The sequence below is a fragment of the Oncorhynchus gorbuscha genome, linkage group LG23, assembly GCF_021184085.1.
Source record: "Oncorhynchus gorbuscha isolate QuinsamMale2020 ecotype Even-year linkage group LG23, OgorEven_v1.0, whole genome shotgun sequence".
Taxonomy (NCBI): domain Eukaryota; kingdom Metazoa; phylum Chordata; class Actinopteri; order Salmoniformes; family Salmonidae; genus Oncorhynchus; species Oncorhynchus gorbuscha.
The window spans coordinates 9,412,470-9,434,259 of record NC_060195.1 but is presented as its reverse complement, the minus strand read 5'-3'; the positions used below and the strand labels follow the sequence as shown (position 1 = coordinate 9,434,259).

At 44.9% G+C, this 21,790-nt stretch overlaps 1 protein-coding gene across 2 annotated transcripts in view; it reads right to left on the bottom strand.

The window, feature by feature from the left end:
• LOC124010957 (proton-coupled amino acid transporter 1-like) overlaps positions 1 to 21,790 on the bottom strand; it is a 62,464-nt gene that overhangs the window by 17,631 nt on the left and 23,043 nt on the right. For both annotated transcript variants that reach the window (XM_046323793.1, XM_046323794.1), the window contains exons 8-11: positions 12,007 to 12,225; positions 9,611 to 9,709; positions 9,265 to 9,431; positions 2,398 to 2,567 (exon numbers count right to left, since the gene is read on the bottom strand). In XM_046323793.1, the coding sequence (XP_046179749.1) occupies positions 2,398 to 2,567; positions 9,265 to 9,431; positions 9,611 to 9,709; positions 12,007 to 12,225 (655 nt within the window). The remainder of the gene's footprint in view (positions 1 to 2,397; positions 2,568 to 9,264; positions 9,432 to 9,610; positions 9,710 to 12,006; positions 12,226 to 21,790) is intronic.

Here is a 21,790-nt window from a genome sequence, read left to right as displayed (position 1 = left end):
CCCTTACTTTTATTTTTTATTTTATTTCACCTTTATTTAACCAGGTAGGCTAGTTGAGAACAAGTACTCATTTACAACTGCAGCCTGGCCAAGATAAAGCAAAGCAGTGTGACACAAGCCAATAAAACAATAAACAAGCCAATAACATAGTAGAAAAAATGATGTCTATATACAGTGTGTGCAAAAGGCATGAGGAGGTAGGCAATAAATAGGCCATAGGAGTGAATAATTACAATTTAGCAGATTAATACTGGAGTGATAAATGAGCAGATGATGATGTGCAAGTAGAGATACTGGTGTGCAAAAGAGCAGCAAAGTAAATCAAATAAAAACAGTATGGGGATGAGGTAGGTAGATTGGGTGGGATATTTACAGATGGACTATGTGCAGCTGCAGTGATTGGTTAACTGCTCAAATAGTTGATGTTTAAAGTTGGTGAGGGAAATAAAAGTCTCCAACTTCAGCGATATTTGCAATTCGTTCCAGTCACTGGCAGCAGAGAACTGTAAGGAAAGGCGGCCAAATGAGGTGTTGGCTTTGGGGATGATCAGTGAGATACACCTGCTGGAACGTGTGCAACGGGTGGGTGTTGTTATCGTGACCAGTGAACTGAGATAAGGCGGAGCTTTACCTAGCATAGACTTATAGATGACCTGGAGCCAGTGGGTCTGGCGATGAATATGTAGCGAGGGCCAGCCGACAAGAGTATACAGGTCGCAGTTTGCTGAGTAGAGAGATGGAAGCTATTTTGTAGATGACATCGCCGAAGTCGAGGAACGGTTGGATAGTCAGTTTTACTAGGGTAAGTTTGGCGGCGTGAGTGGAGGCATTGTTGCGTAATAGAAAGCCGGTTCTAGATATGATTTTGGATTGGAGATGTTTAATATGAATCTGGAAGGAGAGTTTACAGTCTAGCCAGACACCTAGGTATTTGTAGTTATCCACATATTCTAGGTCGGAACCGTCCAGGATGGTGATGGTAGTCGGGCAGGCGGGTGTGGGCAGGAATGCAGCTTAAGCCCCACCCTCTTCACCATATATGTCAACAAAATTGGCGCGGGCACTAGAACAGTCTGCAGCACCCGGCTTCACCCTACTAGAATCTGAAGTGAAACGTCTACTGTTTGCTGATGATCTCGTGCTTCTGTCACCAACCAAGGAGGGCCTACAGCAGCACCTAGATCTTCTGCACAGATTCCGTCAGACCTGAGCCCTGACAGTAAATCTCAATAAGACAAAAAAATAATGGTGTTCCAAAAAAGGTCCAGTTCCCAGGCCCACAAATACAAATTCCATCTAGACACTGTTGCCCTTGAGCACACAAAAAACTATACATACCTCGGCCAAAATATCAACACCACAGGTAACTTCCACAGAGTTGTGGACGATTTGAGATACAAGGCAAGAAAAGCATTCTATGCCATCAAAAGGATCCTTATCCCAGTCTGTTGTTCCCACATGCTTCAAGAGGGCCACCATTGTTCCTGTTCCCAAGAAAGCAAAGGTAACTGAGCTAAATGACTATCGCCCCGTAGCACTCACTTCCGTCATCATGAAGTGCTTTGAGAGACTCAAGGAACATATCACCTCAACCCTACCTGACACCCTAGACCCACTCCAATTTGCTTACCGCCCAAATAGGTCCACAGACGACGCAAACGCAACCACACTGCCCTATCCCATCTGGACAAGAGGAATACCTATGTAAGAATGATATTCATCGACTACAGCTCAGCATTCAACACCATAGTACCCTCCAAACTCGTCATCAAGCTCGAGACCCTGGGTCTCGTCCCGGCCCTGTGCAACTGGGTCCTGGACTTCCTGACGGGCCGCCCCCAGGTGGTGAGGGTAGGAAACAACATCTCCACTCCGCTGATCCTCAACACTGGGGCCCCACAAGGGTGCGATCTAAGCCTTCTCCTGTACTCCCTGTTCACCCATGACTGCGTGGCCAGTCACACCTCCAACTCAATCATCAAGGTCGCAGACGACACTACAGTGGTAGGCTTGATTACCAACAACGAAGAGACGGCCTACAGGGAGGAGGTGAGGGCCCTCGGAGTGTGGTGTCAGGAAAATAACCTCACACTCAACGTCAACAAAACAAAGGAGATGATCGTGGACTTCAGGAAACAGCAGAGGGAGCACCCCCCTATCCACAGACAGGACAGTAGTGGAGAAGGTGGAAAGTTTGTGTACAAAATATTATTACAAAATTTGGCCTGCGGCTGAGCCTAGTTGCCTACCCCCGGCCTAGGCGCTTGAGACTTCAGTCAGACTCACAGGTGAAGTGATGTTTTCAGAGTCTAGCCAGATGCAATACTACACACTGAGGCATTGGGGATGGTAGACTGCCCTGGGGGCATCAGACAGAAAGATAGACGTCATACTCACAGGTGAAGACTACGAGCGCAGTGCGGAGCAGGAGATCAACCGTCAGTTCCCATCTCTCTGAGAAGCGGGACAACGCAGGAGGAATCAGGATCGCAGCTGGCACGTAGAACTGAAGGGCAAAGGTGATGTAGATACCAAAACAGTAGAGAAGCTTTACAATCTGATACATCCTGGAGAGAGAGAGAAAGACACACAGAGAGAGACACAGAGAGAGAAAGACAGAGAGAGAGAGAGAGCGAGACAGAGAGAGAGAGCGAGACAGAGAGAGAAAGACAGAGAGAGAGAGCGAGACAAAGAGAGAGAGCGAGACAAAGAGAGAGAGCGAGAGAGAGACAGAGAGAGACAGAGAGAGACAGAGAGAGACAGAGAGAGACAGAGAGAGACAGAGAGAGAGAGACAGAGAGAGAGAGACAGAGAGACACACAGAGAGAGAGACAGAGAGAGAGAGACAGAGAGAGACACACACAGAGAGAGAGAAAGACACAGAGAGAATGAAAGACACAGAGAGAGAATGAAAGACACAGAGAGAGAGAGGTTAAAGTCACAGCAAAGGCTGACACACACAACCATGGTTATATTGATGACTGCATTTCAAGTTCCTGAGGAGACAAAATATTCATTAATGAGTAGGGCTAATTATTACATAATCAGTAATAGTAAGTAATAGTCAAACAGCACAGCATTTTGACAATAATACATCATGTAGAAACAGAAACCGAGACGGTAGTTACAATCTTGTGCCTTTTGATGGCTGCAATTCAAGTTGGGAGTGAGCCCCTGTTATGAGAGTAGTCTGATATGAATGAGCCCCTGTTATGAGAGTAGTCTGATATGAATGAGCCCCTGTTATGAGAGTAGTCTGATATGAATGAGAGTAGTCTGATATGAGTGAGCCCCAGCTCAGACAAACAGGGTACTGACACTCCAGCTCAGACAAACAGGGTACTGATACTCCAGCTCAGACAAACAGGGTACTGACACTCCAGCTCAGACAAACAGGGTACTGACACTCCAGCTCAGACAAACAGCTCCAGCTCAGACAAACAGGGTACTGATACTCCAGCTCAGACAAACAGGGTACTGATACTCCAGCTCAGACAAACAGGGTACTGATACTCCAGCTCAGACAAACAGGGTACTGATACTCCAGCTCAGACAAACAGGGTACTGATACTCCAGCTCAGACAAACAGGGTACTGATACTCCAGCCAAACATTCAGATGTATGTACGGAACCGCCTGGTGTTGTTTTCCATCGTGACAAAGTTAAAGAGCGTCCTCCTATCAGTCTATAGATAGTCAGAACAGAAGGTATCCAGTTTAGATGCCCAGGTGGATGAAACAGAGTGACCTATTGGCACAGCTTCCTGTCATTTGAGCCAGGTGGTTAGGTGTGTGTGTGTTTGTGTGGTGTTTATTTATAGGTGTGTGTGTGCGTGGCCACTATCCGATCCTGCAATGCCGGCCCTACTGACAGCTGAGAGCAGCTCCGAGAGCACAGTGGAATTGGTCGTGAGCCACGCCTCCTCACAGGTTCACTGGTCAACTCTCTTTCATGCTGCCTCCCTCTGACCTGTTCAATCTGTTCCTTCTAGATGTACCCGACCGATCTGTTCCTTCTAGATGTACCCGACCGATCTGTTCCTTCTAGATGTACCCGACCGATCTGTTCCTTCTAGATGTACCCGACCGATCTGTTCCTTCTAGATGTACCCGACCGATCTGTTCCTTCTAGATGTACCCCGATCTGTTCCTTCTAGATACCCGACCGATCTGTTCCTTCTAGATGTACCCGACCGATCTGTTCCTTCTAGATGTACCCGACCGATCTGTTCCTTCTAGATGTACCCGACCGATCTGTTCCTTCTAGATGTACCCGACCGATCTGTTCCTTCTAGATGTACCCGACCGATCTGTTCCTTCTAGATCTACCCGACCGATCTGTTCCTTCTAGATCTACCCGACCGATCTGTTCCTTCTAGATCTACCTGACTGATCTGTTCCTTCTAGATGTACCTGACCGATCTGTTCCTTCTAGATGTACCTGACCGATCTGTTCCTTCTAGATGTACCTGACTGATCTGTTCCTTCTAGATCTACCTGACTGATCTGTTCCTTCTAGATCTACCTGACTGATTACTTTGATTAAGGCACGATTGAGCAAAGAATCAGTCGGCTTTACTGCCTTAAATTGAATTCTCCCTGGCTCATGATGTCTGATTCATGGTATCTTGTAACCTGCCACCAACCTGCAACCAACGTGACTGCTGCACCTCCCAGTCATTGTGTCTGTGTCTCCATAGAGACAGATACAGGAGTGGTATTTACAGAACACCTCCCAGTCATTGTGTCTGTGTCTCCATAGAGACAGATACAGGAGTGGTATTTACAGAACACCTCCCAGTCATTGTGTCTGTGTCTCCATAGAGACAGATACAGGAGTGGTATTTACAGAACACCTCCCAGTCATTGTGTCTGTGTCTCCATAGAGACAGATACAGGAGTGGTATTTACAGAACACCTCCCAGTCATTGTGTCTGTGTCTCCATAGAGACAGATACAGGAGTGGTATTTACAGAACACCTCCCAGTCATTGTGTCTGTGTCTCCATAGAGACAGATTCAGGAGTGGTATTTACAGAACACCTCCCAGTCATTGTGTCTGTGTCTCCATAGAGACAGATACAGGAGTGGTATTTACAGAACACCTCCCAGTCATTGTGTCTGTGTCTCCATAGAGACAGATTCAGGAGTGGTATTTACAGAACACCTCCCAGTCATTGTGTCTGTGTCTCCATAGAGACAGATTCAGGAGTGGTATTTACAGAACACCTCCCAGTCATTGTGTCTGTGTCTCCATAGAGACAGATACAGGAGTGGTATTTACAGAACACCTCCCAGTCATTGTGTCTGTGTCTCCATAGAGACAGATTCAGGAGTGGTATTTACAGAACACCTCCCAGTCATTGTGTCTGTGTCTCCATAGAGACAGATACAGGAGTGGTATTTACAGAACACCTCCCAGTCATTGTGTCTGTGTCTCCATAGAGACAGATACAGGAGTGGTATTTACAGAACACCTCCCAGTCATTGTGTCTGTGTCTCCATAGAGACAGATACAGGAGTGGTATTTACAGAACACCTCCCAGTCATTGTGTCTGTGTCTCCATAGAGACAGATACAGGAGTGGTATTTACAGAACACCTCCCAGTCATTGTGTCTGTGTCTCCATAGAGACAGATTCAGGAGTGGTATTTACAGAACACCTCCCAGTCATTGTGTCTGTGTCTCCATAGAGACAGATTCAGGAGTGGTATTTACAGAACACCTCCCAGTCATTGTGTCTGTGTCTCCATAGAGACAGATTCAGGAGTGGTATTTACAGAACACCTCCCAGTCATTGTGTCTGTGTCTCCATAGAGACAGATTCAGGAGTGGTATTTACAGAACACCTCCCAGTCATTGTGTCTGTGTCTCCATAGAGACAGATACAGGAGTGGTATTTACAGAACACCTCCCAGTCATTGTGTCTGTGTCTCCATAGAGACAGATACAGGAGTGGTATTTACAGAACACCTCCCAGTCATTGTGTCTGTGTCTCCATAGAGACAGATACAGGAGTGGTATTTACAGAACACCTCCCAGTCATTGTGTCTGTGTCTCCATAGAGACAGATACAGGAGTGGTATTTACAGAACACCTCCCAGTCATTGTGTCTGTGTCTCCATAGAGACAGATTCAGGAGTGGTATTTACAGAACACCTCCCAGTCATTGTGTCTGTGTCTCCATAGAGACAGATTCAGGAGTGGTATTTACAGAACACCTCCCAGTCATTGTGTCTGTGTCTCCATAGAGACAGATACAGGAGTGGTATTTACAGAACACCTCCCAGTCATTGTGTCTGTGTCTCCATAGAGACAGATACAGGAGTGGTATTTACAGAACACCTCCCAGTCATTGTGTCTGTGTCTCCATAGAGACAGATACAGGAGTGGATATTTACAGAACACCTCCCAGTCATTGTGTCTGTGTCTCCATAGAGACAGATACAGGAGTGGTATTTACAGAACACCTCCCAGTCATTGTGTCTGTGTCTCCATAGAGACAGATACAGGAGTGGTATTTACAGAACACCTCCCAGTCATTGTGTCTGTGTCTCCATAGAGACAGATACAGGAGTGGTATTTACAGAACACCTCCCAGTCATTGTGTCTGTGTCTCCATAGAGACAGATACAGGAGTGGTATTTACAGAACACCTCCCAGTCATTGTGTCTGTGTCTCCATAGAGACAGATACAGGAGTGGTATTTACAGAACACCTCCCAGTCATTGTGTCTGTGTCTCCATAGAGACAGATACAGGAGTGGTATTTACAGAACATCAGATTGTATTTGTCACATACACATGGTTAGCAGATGTTAATGCGAGTGTAGTGAAATGCTTGTGCTTCTAGTTCCGAATGCATTAATAACCAACAAGTAATCTAACTAACAATTCCACAACTACTACCTTATACACACAAGTGTAAAGGAATGAAGAATATGTACATAAAAATATATGAATGAGTGATGGTACAGAACGGCATAGGCAAGACGCAGTAGATGGTATCGTGTACAGTATATACATATGAGATGAGTAATGTAGGGTATGTAAACATTATATAAAGTGCCATTATTTAAAGTGGCTAGTGATACATTTTTTACATCAATTTCCATTATTAAGGTGGCTGGAGTTGAGTCAGTATGTTGGTAGCAGCCACTCAATATTAGTGATGGCTGTTTAACAGTCTGATGGTCTTGAGATAGAAGCTGTTTTTCAGTCTCTCGGTCAAAGCTTTGATGCACCTGTACTGACCTTGCCTTCTGGATGACAGTGGGGTGAACAGGCAGTGGTTCGGGTGGTTGTTGTTCTTGATGATCTTTATGGCCTTCCTGTAACATCGGGTGGTATAGGTGTCCTGGAGGGCAGGTAAGTTGCCCCCGGTGGTGCGTTGTGCAGACCTCACTACCCTCTGAAGAGCCTTATGGCTGTGGGCAGAGCAGTTGCCGTACCAGGCGGTGATACAGCCCGCCAGGATGCTCTCGATTGTGCATCTGTAAAAGTTTGTGAGTGCGAATTTGACACGCCAAATTTCTTCAGCCTACTGAGGTTGAAGAAGCGCTACTGCGCCTTCTTCACGACGCTGTCTGTGTGGGTAGACCAATTCAGTTTGTCCGTGATGTGTACGCCGAGTCACTTAAAATTGACTACCCTCTCCACTACTGTCCCGTCGATGTGGATAGGGGGGTGCTCCCTCTGCTGTTTCCTTAAGTCCACGATCATCTCCTTTGTTTTGTTGACGTTGAGTGTGAGGTTATTTTCCTGACATCACACTCCGAGGTCCCTCACCTCCTCCCTGTAGGCCGTCTCTTCGTTGTTGGTAATCAAACCTACCACTTTAGTGTCGTCCGCAAACTTGATGATTGAGTTGGAGGCGTGCGTGGCCACGCAGTCATGGGTGAACAGGGAGTACAGGAGAGGGCTCAGAACGCACCCTTGTGGGGCCCCAGTGTTGAGGATCAGCGGGGTGGAGATGTTGTTACCTACCCTCACCACCTGGGGGCGGCCCGTCAGTCCGTACAGGGCGGGGTCGAGACCCAGGGTCTCGAGCTTAATGACGAATTTGAAGGGTACCATGGTGTTAAATGCTGAGCTGTAGTTGATGAACAGCATTCTCAAATAGGTATTCCTCTTGTCTAGATGGGTTTGGGCAGTGTGCAGTGTGGTTGCGTCATCTGTTGACCTATTGGGGTGTTAAGCACATTGGATTGGGTCTAGGGTGTCAGGCAGGGTGGAGGTGATATGGTCCTTGACTAGTCACTCAAAGCACTTCATGATGACGGAAGTGAGTGCTACCGTTAGGGCATTTAGGGCTTTCTTGGGAACAGGAACAATGGTGGCCCTCTTGAAGCATGTGGGGACAGCAGACTGGGATAAGGATTGATTGAATATGTCTGTAAACACACCAGCCAGCTGGTCTGCGCCTGCTCTGAGGACGTGGCTGGGGATGCCGTCTGGGCCTGCAGCCTTGCGAGGGTTAACACGTTGAAATGCTTTACTCACATTGGCTACAGTGAAGGAGATCCCGCAGGTTTTGGTAGCGGGCCGTGTCAGTGGCACTGTATTGTCCTCAAAGCGAGCAAAGAAGTTGTTTAGTCTGCCTGGGAGCAAGACATCCTGGTCCGCGACAAGGCTGGTTTTCTTTTTGTAGTCTGTGATTGACTGCAGACCCTGCCACATACCTCGTGTCTGAGCCGTCGACTCTACTTTGTCTCTTATAGCCACAGTAAAGAGAGAGAGAGGATCCTATTTAGGGCCATAGTAAAGAGAGAGAGGGGATCCTATTTTGGTCAAATCTTCAAGACGATGCACACTTCGGACAATCCAAAAATGACCAAAAGCCTTTCGATGAATATAATTATGACCAGTGTTAATAATATATAATAATATATGCCATTTAGCAGACGCTTTTATCCAAAGCGACTTACAGTCATGTGTGCATACATTCTACGTATGGGTGGTCCCGGGGATCGAACCCACTACCCTGGCGTTACAAGCGCCATGCTCTACCAACTGAGCTACAGTGTTATTTACAGTGTTATTTACAGTGTTACTGTTAAAAAATACAGCTGCTTTGTGATTCTATACAGCACCATCTCTTCAGTATCTATGTGATTCTATACAGCACCATCTCTTCAGTATCTATGTGATTCTATACAGCACCATCTCTTCAGTATCTATGTGATTCTATACAGCACCATCTCTTCAGTATCTATGTGATGATTCTATACAGCACCATCTCTTCAGGACATTGTAAGAAGAACTCACCAGCAGTTGGGTAAGTTAAGGGTGATACTTCCCCCTATGGCCTCTCCAAAGGTGATGTACCCTATGGTCCCCAAGCTGATATAGAGGAAGGTGACGATGCCCATACCCAGACATAGAACCATATTGAAACTCTGAGGCTTCTGCATCTTGTTCTCCAGGGGCAGGACCTGAGACATGGAGAGGTACAACGTTAGGTGACACTTCACCATAAGTTGCCATTATACCAATGAAACTACACCTTACTAAATGTAGTGACGTTGTAATACCATAAAATTATGTCAGTATTAACATGGTAATAATGTTGTTTTTTTGCAGCATATGTTCAACATGAACAGTAATACGTTACCACTCCTATCCCCTCGAAAGCAAAGATGGCCGTTCCAAAGAAGAGAGGGTAGTCTTTGGCATGACCCACCTTGGGCAGGTTGATATGATTTGGGATGTTCTGGAAATCAAAAACAGAAAATTGGTTGAATATCAAATTAAGTCCAGTAAGGTCATTAAATAACAATGCATAGCAGTTAACATTATAGGATGTTTGAGATTTCGCATAGATTCCACCCAGTGTCTGGAACTCTATTGGAGGAATACGACATCGTTCTTCCACCACAAACTCCATCGTTTGGCGTTTTGATGGTGGTAGAAACACTGGCGGAAACACACAGCCCATCAGCCGCCCCAATGGTCAGGGTCCCCCTGGAAGGAGGACTCTTTTTCTAGCCATGGTAGCCAAAGATAATGGGCTAACAGGCCATTTTTATACACCACGCTAAGCATGATGGGATGTTCACTGCATAATTAACTCAGAAACCACATCTGTGTGGCAGCACCTGCGTTCAGTATACTTTGTGTCCTTCATTTACTCAAGCAGTTTCTTTCATTGACGCAGGTACCTGTATTTTGATCTATTATACATCTGATTGGGATAGTGATCATTTGAAGTGGCTCCATTTGCCCCCAGAATGCATTTGTCCACCATTCTGAATGTCTTAAGTAGAGATGGGCAACTTTGATGGAGGTGGGGGCCACAAAACCAATCAGAACTCATGATGAAGGGCCAAAGGGGCTCATGGGTTTGCACCCACATCGATGCCCACAGAACATTTGGCCATGGAGCAGAGAGTTGATGTTAAGAGCGGATAACATTGTTAAGAGCGGATAACATTGTTAAGAGCGGATAACATTGTTAAGAGCGGATAACATTGTTAAGAGCGGATAACATTGTTAAGAGCGGATAACATTGTTAAGAGCGGATAACATTGTTAAGAGCGGATTGTTAACGGATAATTGTTAAGAGCGGATAACATTGTTAAGAGCGGATAACATTGTTAAGAGCGGATAACATTGTTAAGAGCGGATAACATTGTTAAGAGCGGATAACATTGTTAAGAGCGGATAACATTGTTAAGAGCGGATAACATTGTTAAGAGCGGATAACATTGTTAAGAGCGGATAACATTGTTAAGAGCGGATAACATTGTTAAGAGCGGATAACATTGTTAAGAGCGGATAACATTGTTAAGAACGGATGTTTTGGAGCTTTGCATCAAGTAAGTTATGTATTTACTGTAATTCAGCTTTTAAGTGCCAACGTCATGAATAAACCAACTAAAGCTGAGACTGAGGGAACGGCCCAGTGTGTTACAGGCTTCTACATTTATTTTTCAAGGTTAGAGGTTATCACGTTAACACATTGGTGTCACCTCGTTAGTCAGTATGGTGTTTTACCTGTGCTGGCCCAGGGGATATGTAAGAGTGTCTGGCCCAGGGGATATGTAAGAGTGTCTGGCCCAGGGGATATGTAAGAGTGTCTGGCCCAGGGGATATGTAAGAGTGTCTGGCCCAGGGGATATGTAAGAGTGTCTGGCCCAGGGGATATGTAAGAGTGTCTGGCCCAGGGGATATGTAAGAGTGTCTGGCCCAGGGGATATGTAAGAGTGTCTGGCCCAGGGGATATGTAAGAGTGTCTGGCCCAGGGGATATTTAAGAGTGTCTGGCCCAGGGGATATTTAAGAGTGGCTGGCCCAGGGGATATTTAAGAGTGGCTGGCCCAGGGGATATTTAAGAGTGGCTGGCCCACTGCTCCAGTTGTCTGGAGAGATGTGGAGGGTTAACACCTTTAGTCAGCTCTCCCCATTTTGATTTCTAACAAACAAAAACTAAATCTGATTTTCCCCTGTTCTGCTCCACTTTGGAGTCTCCTTCCTGTCGAAGTTTGGTGTTGGTTTTTAATTGTGTTTGCCTCTTCTTGGGCAAAGTTTTAGTGGGTGCTCATGGTGGGTGTCTTTTAGGTCCCAGTTGTTGCAAGTCAACTTTCAGTAGACACCTTAATGAGTGTTTTTCAGAACCCATCCTAAAACCCCACCAGTTTTGTTTTGGTTGTTGTTAGTGATTCTTCATTAGTTCCCCCTTCTGTTTGACAACATTTTGGGGGGGTTTCTTGCTAGGGAATGTAAGACGTGTCATGGGACTGGAGTGTATTCATTAGTGCACACTGTAGCAAACAGTTTTGCAACAGAAAAGTTGTGTTTCTTATTCGGACAAGTTCATGTTGGTACCTCCCACCAGAAGACAGCTCTGCAGTACCTACCATGAAGCAGAAGACAGCCCTGCAGTACCTACCATGAAGCAGAAGACAGTACCTACCATGAAGCAGAATACAGCCCTGCAGTACCTACCATGAAGCAGAAGACAGCCCTGCAGTACCTACCGTGAAGCAGAAGACAGCCCTGCAGTACCTACCGTGAAGCAGAAGAAGTAGATGAGGACCAGACTAGTACACATGGCCAGGTTGGCTGCCAGAGAGAGGGGGGCCAGGTACTTCAGGTTGCGGGTGAACACCAGGAGTATAACAGCTGGCAGGAGACACAACATGTAGAGACGGGAGTCAAAGCTGGGGACGGTCACAGCCGTCTGGTTTCTGTGGCAGTTCATGGTTGTCCCGTTAGAAGCTTCCACCACCTGAAGGAAGAATGCCAAAGTATAGTGAACACATAGTAGGGTATCCTTCTGTCACGGCATGCCATCCTAAACTGTACTCTGCTGGATCTGGTATTTTCTTCATATTGCCCTTTCCAGCAAGGAGCAAGCAACCGATGGATAGTGATGGCTTTGGGATGTCTGAACTTTAAATGTTATGAATCATTAGTTATAATAGAGACCTGAGGGGTGGCATAGCCGAGGGTCTACACCAGAGGCTAATGGTTATCTGAAGGAGGAAGGTATATGGTGGGTGTAATTAAGCTTGGAATGTACTGAGCAAATCACATTTGGCAGGCATTGATAAGGGGAGAGAGAGTCATGGATTAGTGATGAAGGGGGTGGAGGTCATGTCATATTAAGGGGGAAGGAAAATGTTATTGCCCGAATCACTTAGTTTCCTGCCTAGCAATAAAGATAATGTTTAGCGAGAAGGAGGAGACTTCACCCAAAGTGGGGTACAAATACCACCACTATTTTAAACATGTTTTTGTCGCTTCAGAAGTTTGATCCTTTGGGAAGAATAAACTTGGTTTAAGCTTTCACAGTGTCCGTTGAGTTCTTACTCTAATAATTAGAACCTAATGGTTGGCGTTGTCGGCAGGATTCACCATGATTTATAGTCAAACCAGGAAGTCCAGAGCTGGCAACAAACAAGGTAGGCACAGATCCTACACCTGTTGTTTCCACTCATTTTGATATCTTGGGGAGATGAGAATCGTAGCCTGACCACTTATAGGATACGGATCTAGAAAGCCTGAGTTTATTCAGTAGGGCCCATTGAGAAAGGACCGGTCGTAAATATATGGTGTAGGGTGGGTTCCTTTAAGGATTAGGTCCCAAGTGGAGGTTTTCCTCTGCGAGATCTGTAAAAGAGGACAGAAATCCCAGCTGCAGTGACAGTGAGGCAGTAGAGCGTATCTGGATAGTGATAAGAAGGTTACCTATAAACTCTGAAGAAAAGCCACATGCATGGTTAAAAGAAAAGCAATAAGATATTCGAAAACTGTTTGAGATTCGTGTAGGAACATTAGCAATAAGGAGAGAGGTTGGTTTATTCCCCATGACAGATTATGTGGAAATAGGAAGTGTGAATCATTCTGGTAATGTGTGTTATCAACAACAGTGATATTTGATGCACAACACTTGAATAAAGACATTGAGTCATCCGTATTCTCCAGTAATACATTAACAGACACTGTAGTATTGGTTCTAATACAAGGTATTAAGTGCCGTTACCAATTAATAGGCACAAATACCATAACTATTCTCCGGGGAATTGGGTATCAATACCATAACTATTCTCTGGGTTAGGGGGTATCAATACCATAACTATTCTCTGGAGAAGTGGGTATCAATACCATAACTATTCTCCGGGGAATTGGGTATCAATACCATAACTATTCTCCGGGGAAGTGGGTATCAATACCATAACTATTCTCCGGGGAAGTGGGTATCAATACCATAACTATTCTCTGGGGAAGTGGGTATCAATACCATAACTATTCTCTGGGGAAGTGGGTATCAATACCATAACTATTCTCCGGGGAAGTGGGTATCAATACCATAACTATTCTCCGGGGAAGTGGGTAGAGCAACCTTAGAAAGTAGTTAATAGAAGGTGGGTTTTATAGACTAGAGTGTTGAAATCTTAAACACCCTGGACACGGTCGGGAGAGGTTTGGGAATAATAACTATTGATATGGTGACAGACGGACCAGATTCTCCCTGTGAAGCGGAGCTAGAGGATCTTAATAAAGCCATGGAGGCCGCTGAAAGAAGCGCAAGAGCATTCTACCAATTTGGCTCGAATATGGAAAAAAAATGAGCAAACTGGGTCAAATTGACCAGCACTTCCCTGTTGACGGAAAACTCAAATCAAACAAAGAACTCAGACATGCTGTTGTGCACAATGATGTCAATGAGAAATCGCAAGCTCAATATACAAGTGTTCTTCTGTAGCTCAGTTGGTAGAGCATGGCGCTTGTAACGCCAGGGTAGTGGGTTCGATCCCCGGGACCACCCATACGTAGAACGTATGCACACATGACTGTAAGTCGCTTTGGATAAAAGCGTCTGCTAAATGGCATATATTATTATTATTATATTATTATATTATATTATTCTGATGTCAGCGTTTAATCAACAGAAGAGTATAACTGATTAAAATTCATTTGTAGAAGTACTCCGCTTCAAAATGTGAGTACATAGATATAATTTGTACTTTGGTTTTGATGGCAGGTTTGATAAAAAAAAAAAAAAGGCAATTGAGGGGTTGAGGGGGTAGTGGAGGAAATAAAGCAGGATGCTTTAGGGGTAGGGGGAAAAAAAACTCTGCTCACTGAACAGATGTGCGAGGGGTTAATACGACCACGGGGAAAGTCACTAACTATAGTTTCAATGGCAAAGGTAAGGCAACGAAACTTAGAGAAAAAAACAAAGGTGTGGGGCTGTTGGACATTGGAACAAGGAGTGTAAAGTAGGAAAGAAGCCTGCTGTATACGGGCTAAATGCTGCCTGCTGTATACGGGCTAAATGCTGCCTGCTGTATACGGGCTAAATGCTGCCTGCTGTATACGGGCTAAATGCTGCCTGCTGTATACGGGCTAAATGCTGCCTGCTGTATACGGGCTAAATGCTGCCTGCTGTATACGGGCTAAATGCTGCCTGCTGTATACGGGCTAAATGCTGCCTGCTGTATACGGGCTAAATGCTGCCTGCTGTATACGGGCTAAATGCTGCCTGCTGTATACGGGCTAAATGCTGCCTGCTGTATACGGGCTAAATGCTGCCTGCTGTATACGGGCTAAATGCTGCCTGCTGTACACGGGAAAACATGCTGCCTGCTGTACACGGGAAAACATGCTGCCTGCTGTACACGGGAAAACATGCTGCCTGCTGTACACGGGAAAACATGCTGCCTGCTGTACACGGGAAAACATGCTGCCTGCTGTACACGGGAAAACATGCTGCCTGCTGTACACTGGAAAAATGCTGCCTGCTGTATACGGGCTAAATGCTGCCTGCTGTATACGGGCTAAATGCTGCCTGCTGTATACGGGCTAAATGCTGCCTGCTGTATAGGGCTAAATGCTGCCTGCTGTATAGGGCTAAATGCTGCCTGCTGTATAGGGCTAAATGCTGCCTGCTGTATACGGGCTAAATGCTGCCTGCTGTATACGGGCTAAATGCTGCCTGCTGTATACGGGCTAAATGCTGCCTGCTGTATACGGGCTAAATGCTGCCTGCTGTATACGGGCTAAATGCTGCCTGCTGTATACGGGCTAAATGCTGCCTGCTGTATACGGGCTAAATGCTGCCTGCTGTATACGGGCTAAATGCTGCCTGCTGTATACGGGCTAAATGCTGCCTGCTGTATACGGGCTAAATGCTGCCTGCTGTACACGGGCTAAATGCTGCCTGCTGTACACGGGAAAACATGCTGCCTGCTGTACACGGGAAAACATGCTGCCTGCTGTACACGGGAAAACATGCTGCCTGCTGTACACGGGAAAACATGCTGCCTGCTGTACAGGGAAAACATGCTGCCTGCTGTACATAGGGAAAACATGCTGCCTGCTGTACACGGGAAAACATGCTGCCTGCTGTGCCACGGGCTAATACGGGCTAAATGCTGCCTGCTGTATACGGGCTAAATGCTGCCTGCTGTATACGGGCTAAATGCTGCCTGCTGTATAGGAAAACATGCTGCCTGCTGTACACGGGAAAACATGCTGCCTGCTGTACACGGGAAAACATGCTGCCTGCTGTACATTTTTTTGGAAAACATGCTGCCTGCTGTATACGGGCTAAATGCTGCCTGCTGTATACGGGCTAAATGCTGCCTGCTGTATAAAACGGGCTAAATGCTGCCTGCTGTATACGGGCTAAATGCTGCCTGCTGTACAGGAAAACATGCTGCCTGCTAACGAAATGTACACTTGGAAAACATGCTGCCTGCTGTACACGGGAAAACATGCTGCCTGCTGTACACGGGAAAACATGCTGCCTGCTGTACACGGGAAAACATGCTGCCTGCTGTACACGGGAAAACATGCTGCCTGCTGTATAGGGCTAAATGCTGCCTGCTGTATACGGGCTAAATGCTGCCTGCTGTATACGGGCTAAATGCTGCCTGCTGTATACGGGCTAAATGCTGCCTGCTGTATAGGGCTAAATGCTGCCTGCTGTATAGGGCTAAATGCTGCCTGCTGTATAGGGCTAAATGCTGCCTGCTGTATACGGGCTAAATGCTGCCTGCTGTATACGGGCTAAATGCTGCCTGCTGTATACGGGCTAAATGCTGCCTGCTGTATACGGGCTAAATGCTGCCTGCTGTATACGGGCTAAATGCTGCCTGCTGTAGGTTACATGGGGCTAAATGCTGCCTGCTGTATAACGGGCTAAATGCTGCCTGCTGTATACGGGCTAAATGCTGCCTGCTGTATACGGGCTAAATGCTGCCTGCTGTATACGGGCTAAATGCTGCCTGCTGTACACGGGAAAACATGCTGCCAAGCGTTCGCCTCTTTTTCAAAAGAGCAACAACAAATCCTCCTGAAAGTAGCAGGACAAGAAACTTCCACATAGCGGTGTATGGCCTCGGTACGATCAATAGTAGGTCATAGAGATTACATTTTCTATGTGATCACGTCTTACACAACTTTTAATAGATGCCAGGATCAAATATTGCGGATTCCTTATGGTGAGAAATTGGCTAAATTGCCACAGGAAAAAGCATATTGGGTTGAAGGATCTAGTCGAAATACCAGGGGGGGTGGGTTCTAAAGAGGAAACCCATTGACATGATCTGGTCCAAACACTCCTCGCAAACTCAGAAAACCTTGGAAGGTTTTTAATCTCATGACATTCTGTCATTTTATTATAGATAGATTTACATTTTATGTCGTCTTACTCTGAAATAGATTTCTAGAATGGACGAAAAGGTGGAGGGGTTCACGAGGAATTAGCATAAGGGTACCACACCTAAAATGAACGGAACATTTTTTTGTTCATGAACATGGTAGTGTGGTGGTCATGCAGAATCATGGGGGAAAGAGACCAGTGAATGATTGGGACTCATGGCGAGAATAAGTCACCGTGTCTAAGGGTAGTACATGCTAAATCAAAAATACATAAAAGGATGTGGTGGATTAAAACATGATTGGAGTAATGGACCGCGGATTTACCATTATCTTCTTCTTTATCTTTAGAATTAATACTTCTGGATTGCTGATTAAGATGTAGTATAGTGAATGCTAACGAAATGTACACTTTTGTTTTCCAGAAGAGGAGGGGGGTTTCATTATCTCTCGTTGGAATGTTCCAGAGACTGTGGTATTGGGGAGAGCAGTTAGGGATATTCAGCAGTTAAGTGTAAAAGGTTCTGAATTAGAAACGGAGGTCCCAGATAAGGCCTGTTCATGTGTGTTTTTGAGCCACACACACACACACAACCGGTTATGAGTATGTGTTAGTGGTGTTGATACTGTGGGATTTATTTTCTTATCAACTTGGTTTTAATTTGGGTATGCAATTACTTCACGAGATACCATTATTTCCATATGGAGTTATCAAGAGTTGTAATTCTGAGTTGATTGGTTATTCGAATTGGTTTATTTTTGATGGAACATGTTTTTGAGTCACGATGTGAATCATGTGTTCGAAGGGGAAATAGTTCCCAGGGGCCCTGGTCTTTGGGTAAAATACACATAACGCATTTTGTTCAGTCTGCATATAGAAGGAAAAATATATGTTAATAATGGATTGACAGTTACTCCAAATGGACTGTAAATTGATGTCATTTTTTGTTTTTGTGTGTCTTTGCATCGATACAAATTACACCAGATTGGGTCTACTGTATTGTTGGGTTCGGGTGCTAATTCTCTGATCTGGTAACTCTTCAGAGTGGTCAGCAGTAGAATAAGGGAGTATGAACTAACTTTGACAATGGTTGTTTCTACAGTAACAGCATGTTGTTATGCTCTTTGACATTTATCGTAGAGATAATGTTATTTAAGAAAATTGGGAATGTAATCATTTGTCATACAGTTCAATGCTTGTCTGGATTTCCTGAATCCGAAATTAATTGAACTAAACTGTTTTTCCTGATCTGTCCTCTCGAGGTTATCATGGAAGGTGATGTTCGATCGTGTCTGAATGCATGTGGGAATAATTTGACCACAAACAGACCCTGAGTCCGAGCCATTAACCTGGGTGCGGGCAATTAACCTGGGTGCGGGCCATTAACCTGGGTGCGGGCCATTAACCTGGGTGCCATTAACCTGGGGGCCATTAACCTGGGTGCGGGCCATTAACCTGGGTGCGGGCCATTAACCTGGGTGCGAGCCATTAACCTGGGTGCGAGCCATTAACCTGGAGCCATTAACCTGGGGCAGCAGGAGTGTGCCATGAGTCCATTAACCTGGGTACGGGCAGCAGGAGTGTGCCATATGGAGTGAGCATGGAGAGAGATTACATTCAAACTTCTATCATGCTCCTGGTGTACTGCTGAGAGAAATGGACCAGACAGAATGGTGGGAGTGGCTCAGGTGAGAGGCTTGTGTATGTGGGAAAAAACATATTACTTTATATTGAAAATCGGGACATTACCAAGGGCCATCGAAAAGTGACAGACAAGGGTTACATATGTGCTGTTGGGAAGGAGGAAATGCCCAGGAGGAGAGGGGGTGGGATTGAGGAAGGCCTACACACTGCGAACAATTTAGACAAAGAATACATTGGAGATACCGATCTTTAATTACCATGCCTCTCACAACAGGAAAACAGGGACAAAAGGGCGGTTGTAATGAGAATAGTCATTACCGGCAATTAAAGGCCCCAGTTTATAAATGTACATTCTAACCGGGATGATGTGTGCCAGGTTGAGAAGCTCAAATTCACATGATAAGACTCAAAGTAAAACACTAAGAACTGTCATTCTAAATTTGAGTTGGATAATTTATAAAATGATTTAGTTATGATTCAGCGAGAGAGAGTTGCTCTCAAACTGTGAAGGGTGGGTGCACTGCCCAAATGTATTATGCCTAGGGAGGGCCTTAGAAACCTTATCTTTAATTGTCCTTAGTCAGGGATTAGAGAACTCACTGGATGATAGCTAGGTTCAAACATAATTTTTTGTCATTTTGTTTTACCATGTCAGAATTTTAATGTTAAATCGCAACTATCCATATACAGTGCCTTGCGAAAGTATTCGGCCCCCTTGAACTTTGCGACCTTTTGCCACACCCAATTTTTCAGTTTTTGAAATGTTAAAAAAAAGTTTGAAATATCCAATAAATGTCGTTCCACTTCATGATTGTGTCCCACTTGTTGTTGATTCTTCACAAAAAAAAATACAGTTTTATATCTTTATGTTTGAAGCCCGAAATGTGGCAAAAGGTCGCAAAGTTCAAGGGGGCCGAATACTTTCGCAAGGCACTGTAGATTGCTGGAGGATACGGTACATTGAATTGCATACAAGGCTCATAGTCTGTGTCTTGCGTTATTAACACCCGAGGATGAACATGGAAGGAGCCGGGCATCACAAGGACATAGAACATAACGGATGGACAGTTCTTTCCCCAGTTTAAAGTCAAAGGTGCAGTGAAATTATTAAACATTTAACTTTTTTTCCCCCCTCTTTCCTTCCTTGTTTTTAGGTTTCGTGGAATCATCGTTCCAGAGGAAGGACAGATTTATATTGAATAATTGATTTAAGAATGTTTTAGTGTGTTTATAACTGTAGAAGTGCATTAGGAGTAGTGACGAGTGTGTTATGGGTTAGATGGAATGCTATATGTGCACATGTATCTGTAGCAGGAGGCGAGGTTCACACGAGGCCTGTGGTTGAGACAGAAGGTTTGCACAAGGCTGTTTAGGGAGATGGAATGTGACTGGGGTGGAGATCAGTGGAGGCTCATTAAAGAAGGCTGTTAAGGAAGATGGAATGTGACTGGGGAGGAGATCAGTGGAGGCTCATTAAGGAAGGCTGTTAAGGGAGATGGAATGTGACTGGGGTGGAGATCAGTGGAGGCTCATTAAGGAAGGCTGTTAAGGGAGAAGGAATATGACTGGGGTGGAGATCAGTGGAGTCTCATTAATGAAGGTTGTGGTGATAGAGTGGTATCATTCCCAGAGACTATGTACAGTTGAAGTTGGAAGTTTACATACACACCTTAGCCAAATACATTTAAACTCAGTTTTTCACAATTCCTGACATTTAATCAGAGTAAAAATTTGCTGTGTTAGGTAAATTAGGATCACCAATTTATTTTAAGAATGTGAAATGTCAGAATAATAGTAGAGAGAATTATTTATTTAAGCTTTTGTTTCTTTCATCACATTCCCAGTGGGTCAGAAGTTTACTATTTGGTAGCATTGACTTTAAATTGTTTAACTAAGGTCAAATGTTTCAGGTAGCCTTCCACAAGCTTCCCACAATAAGTTGGGTGAATTTTGTCCCATTCCTCCTGACAGAGCTAGTGTAACAGAGTCAGGTTTGTAGGCCTCCTTGCTCGCACATGCTTTTTCAGTTCTTCCCACAAATTCTCTACAGGACTGAAGTCAGGGCTTTGTGATGGCCACTCCAATACCTTGACTTTGTTCTCCTTAAGCCATTTTGCCACAACTTCGGAAGTATGCTTGGGGTCATTGCTTTAACTTGACTGACTGATGCCTTGAGATGTTACTTCAATATTTCCACATAATTTTCCCCCCTTATGATGCCATCTATTTTGTGAAGTGCACCAGTCCCTCCTGCAGCAATCACCCCCACAACATGATGCTGCCCCCCTCCCATGCTTCACAGTTGGGATGGTGTTCTTCAGCTTGCAAGTCTCCCCCTTTTTTCTCCAAACACAACGATGGTCATTATGGCCAAACAGTCCTATTTTAGTTTCATCAGACCAGAAGACATTTCTCCCAAAAGTATAATCTTTGTCCCCGTGTGCAGTCGCAAACCGTAGTCTGACTTTTTTATGGCAGTTTTGGAGCAGTGGCTTCTTCCTTGCTGAGCGGCCTTTCAGGTTATGTCGATATAGGACTCATTTTACTGTGGATATAAATACTTTTGTACCCGTTTCCTCCAGCATCTTCACAAGGTCCTTGTGTTTATTTTCCTCGGGTCTTGGCTGATTTCTTTTGAATTTTCCCAAGATGTCAAGCAAAGAGGCACTGAGTTTGAAGGTAGGCCTTCAAATACATCCACAGGTACACCTACAATTGACTCAAATGATGTCAATTAGCATATCAGAAGCTTCTAAAGCCATGACATAATTTTCTGGAATTTTCCAAGCTGTTTAAAAGGCACAGTCATCTTCATGCATGTAAACTTCTGACCCACTGGAATTGTGATACAGTGAATTATAAGTGAAATAATCTGTCTGTAAACAATAGTTGGAAAAATTACTTGTGTCTTGCACTAAGTAGATGTCCTAACAGACTTGCCAAAACTACAGTTTGTTCACAAGAAATTTGTGGAGTGGTTGAAAAACAAGTTTTAATGACTCCAACCTAAGTGTATGTAAACTTCCAACCTCAACTGTAT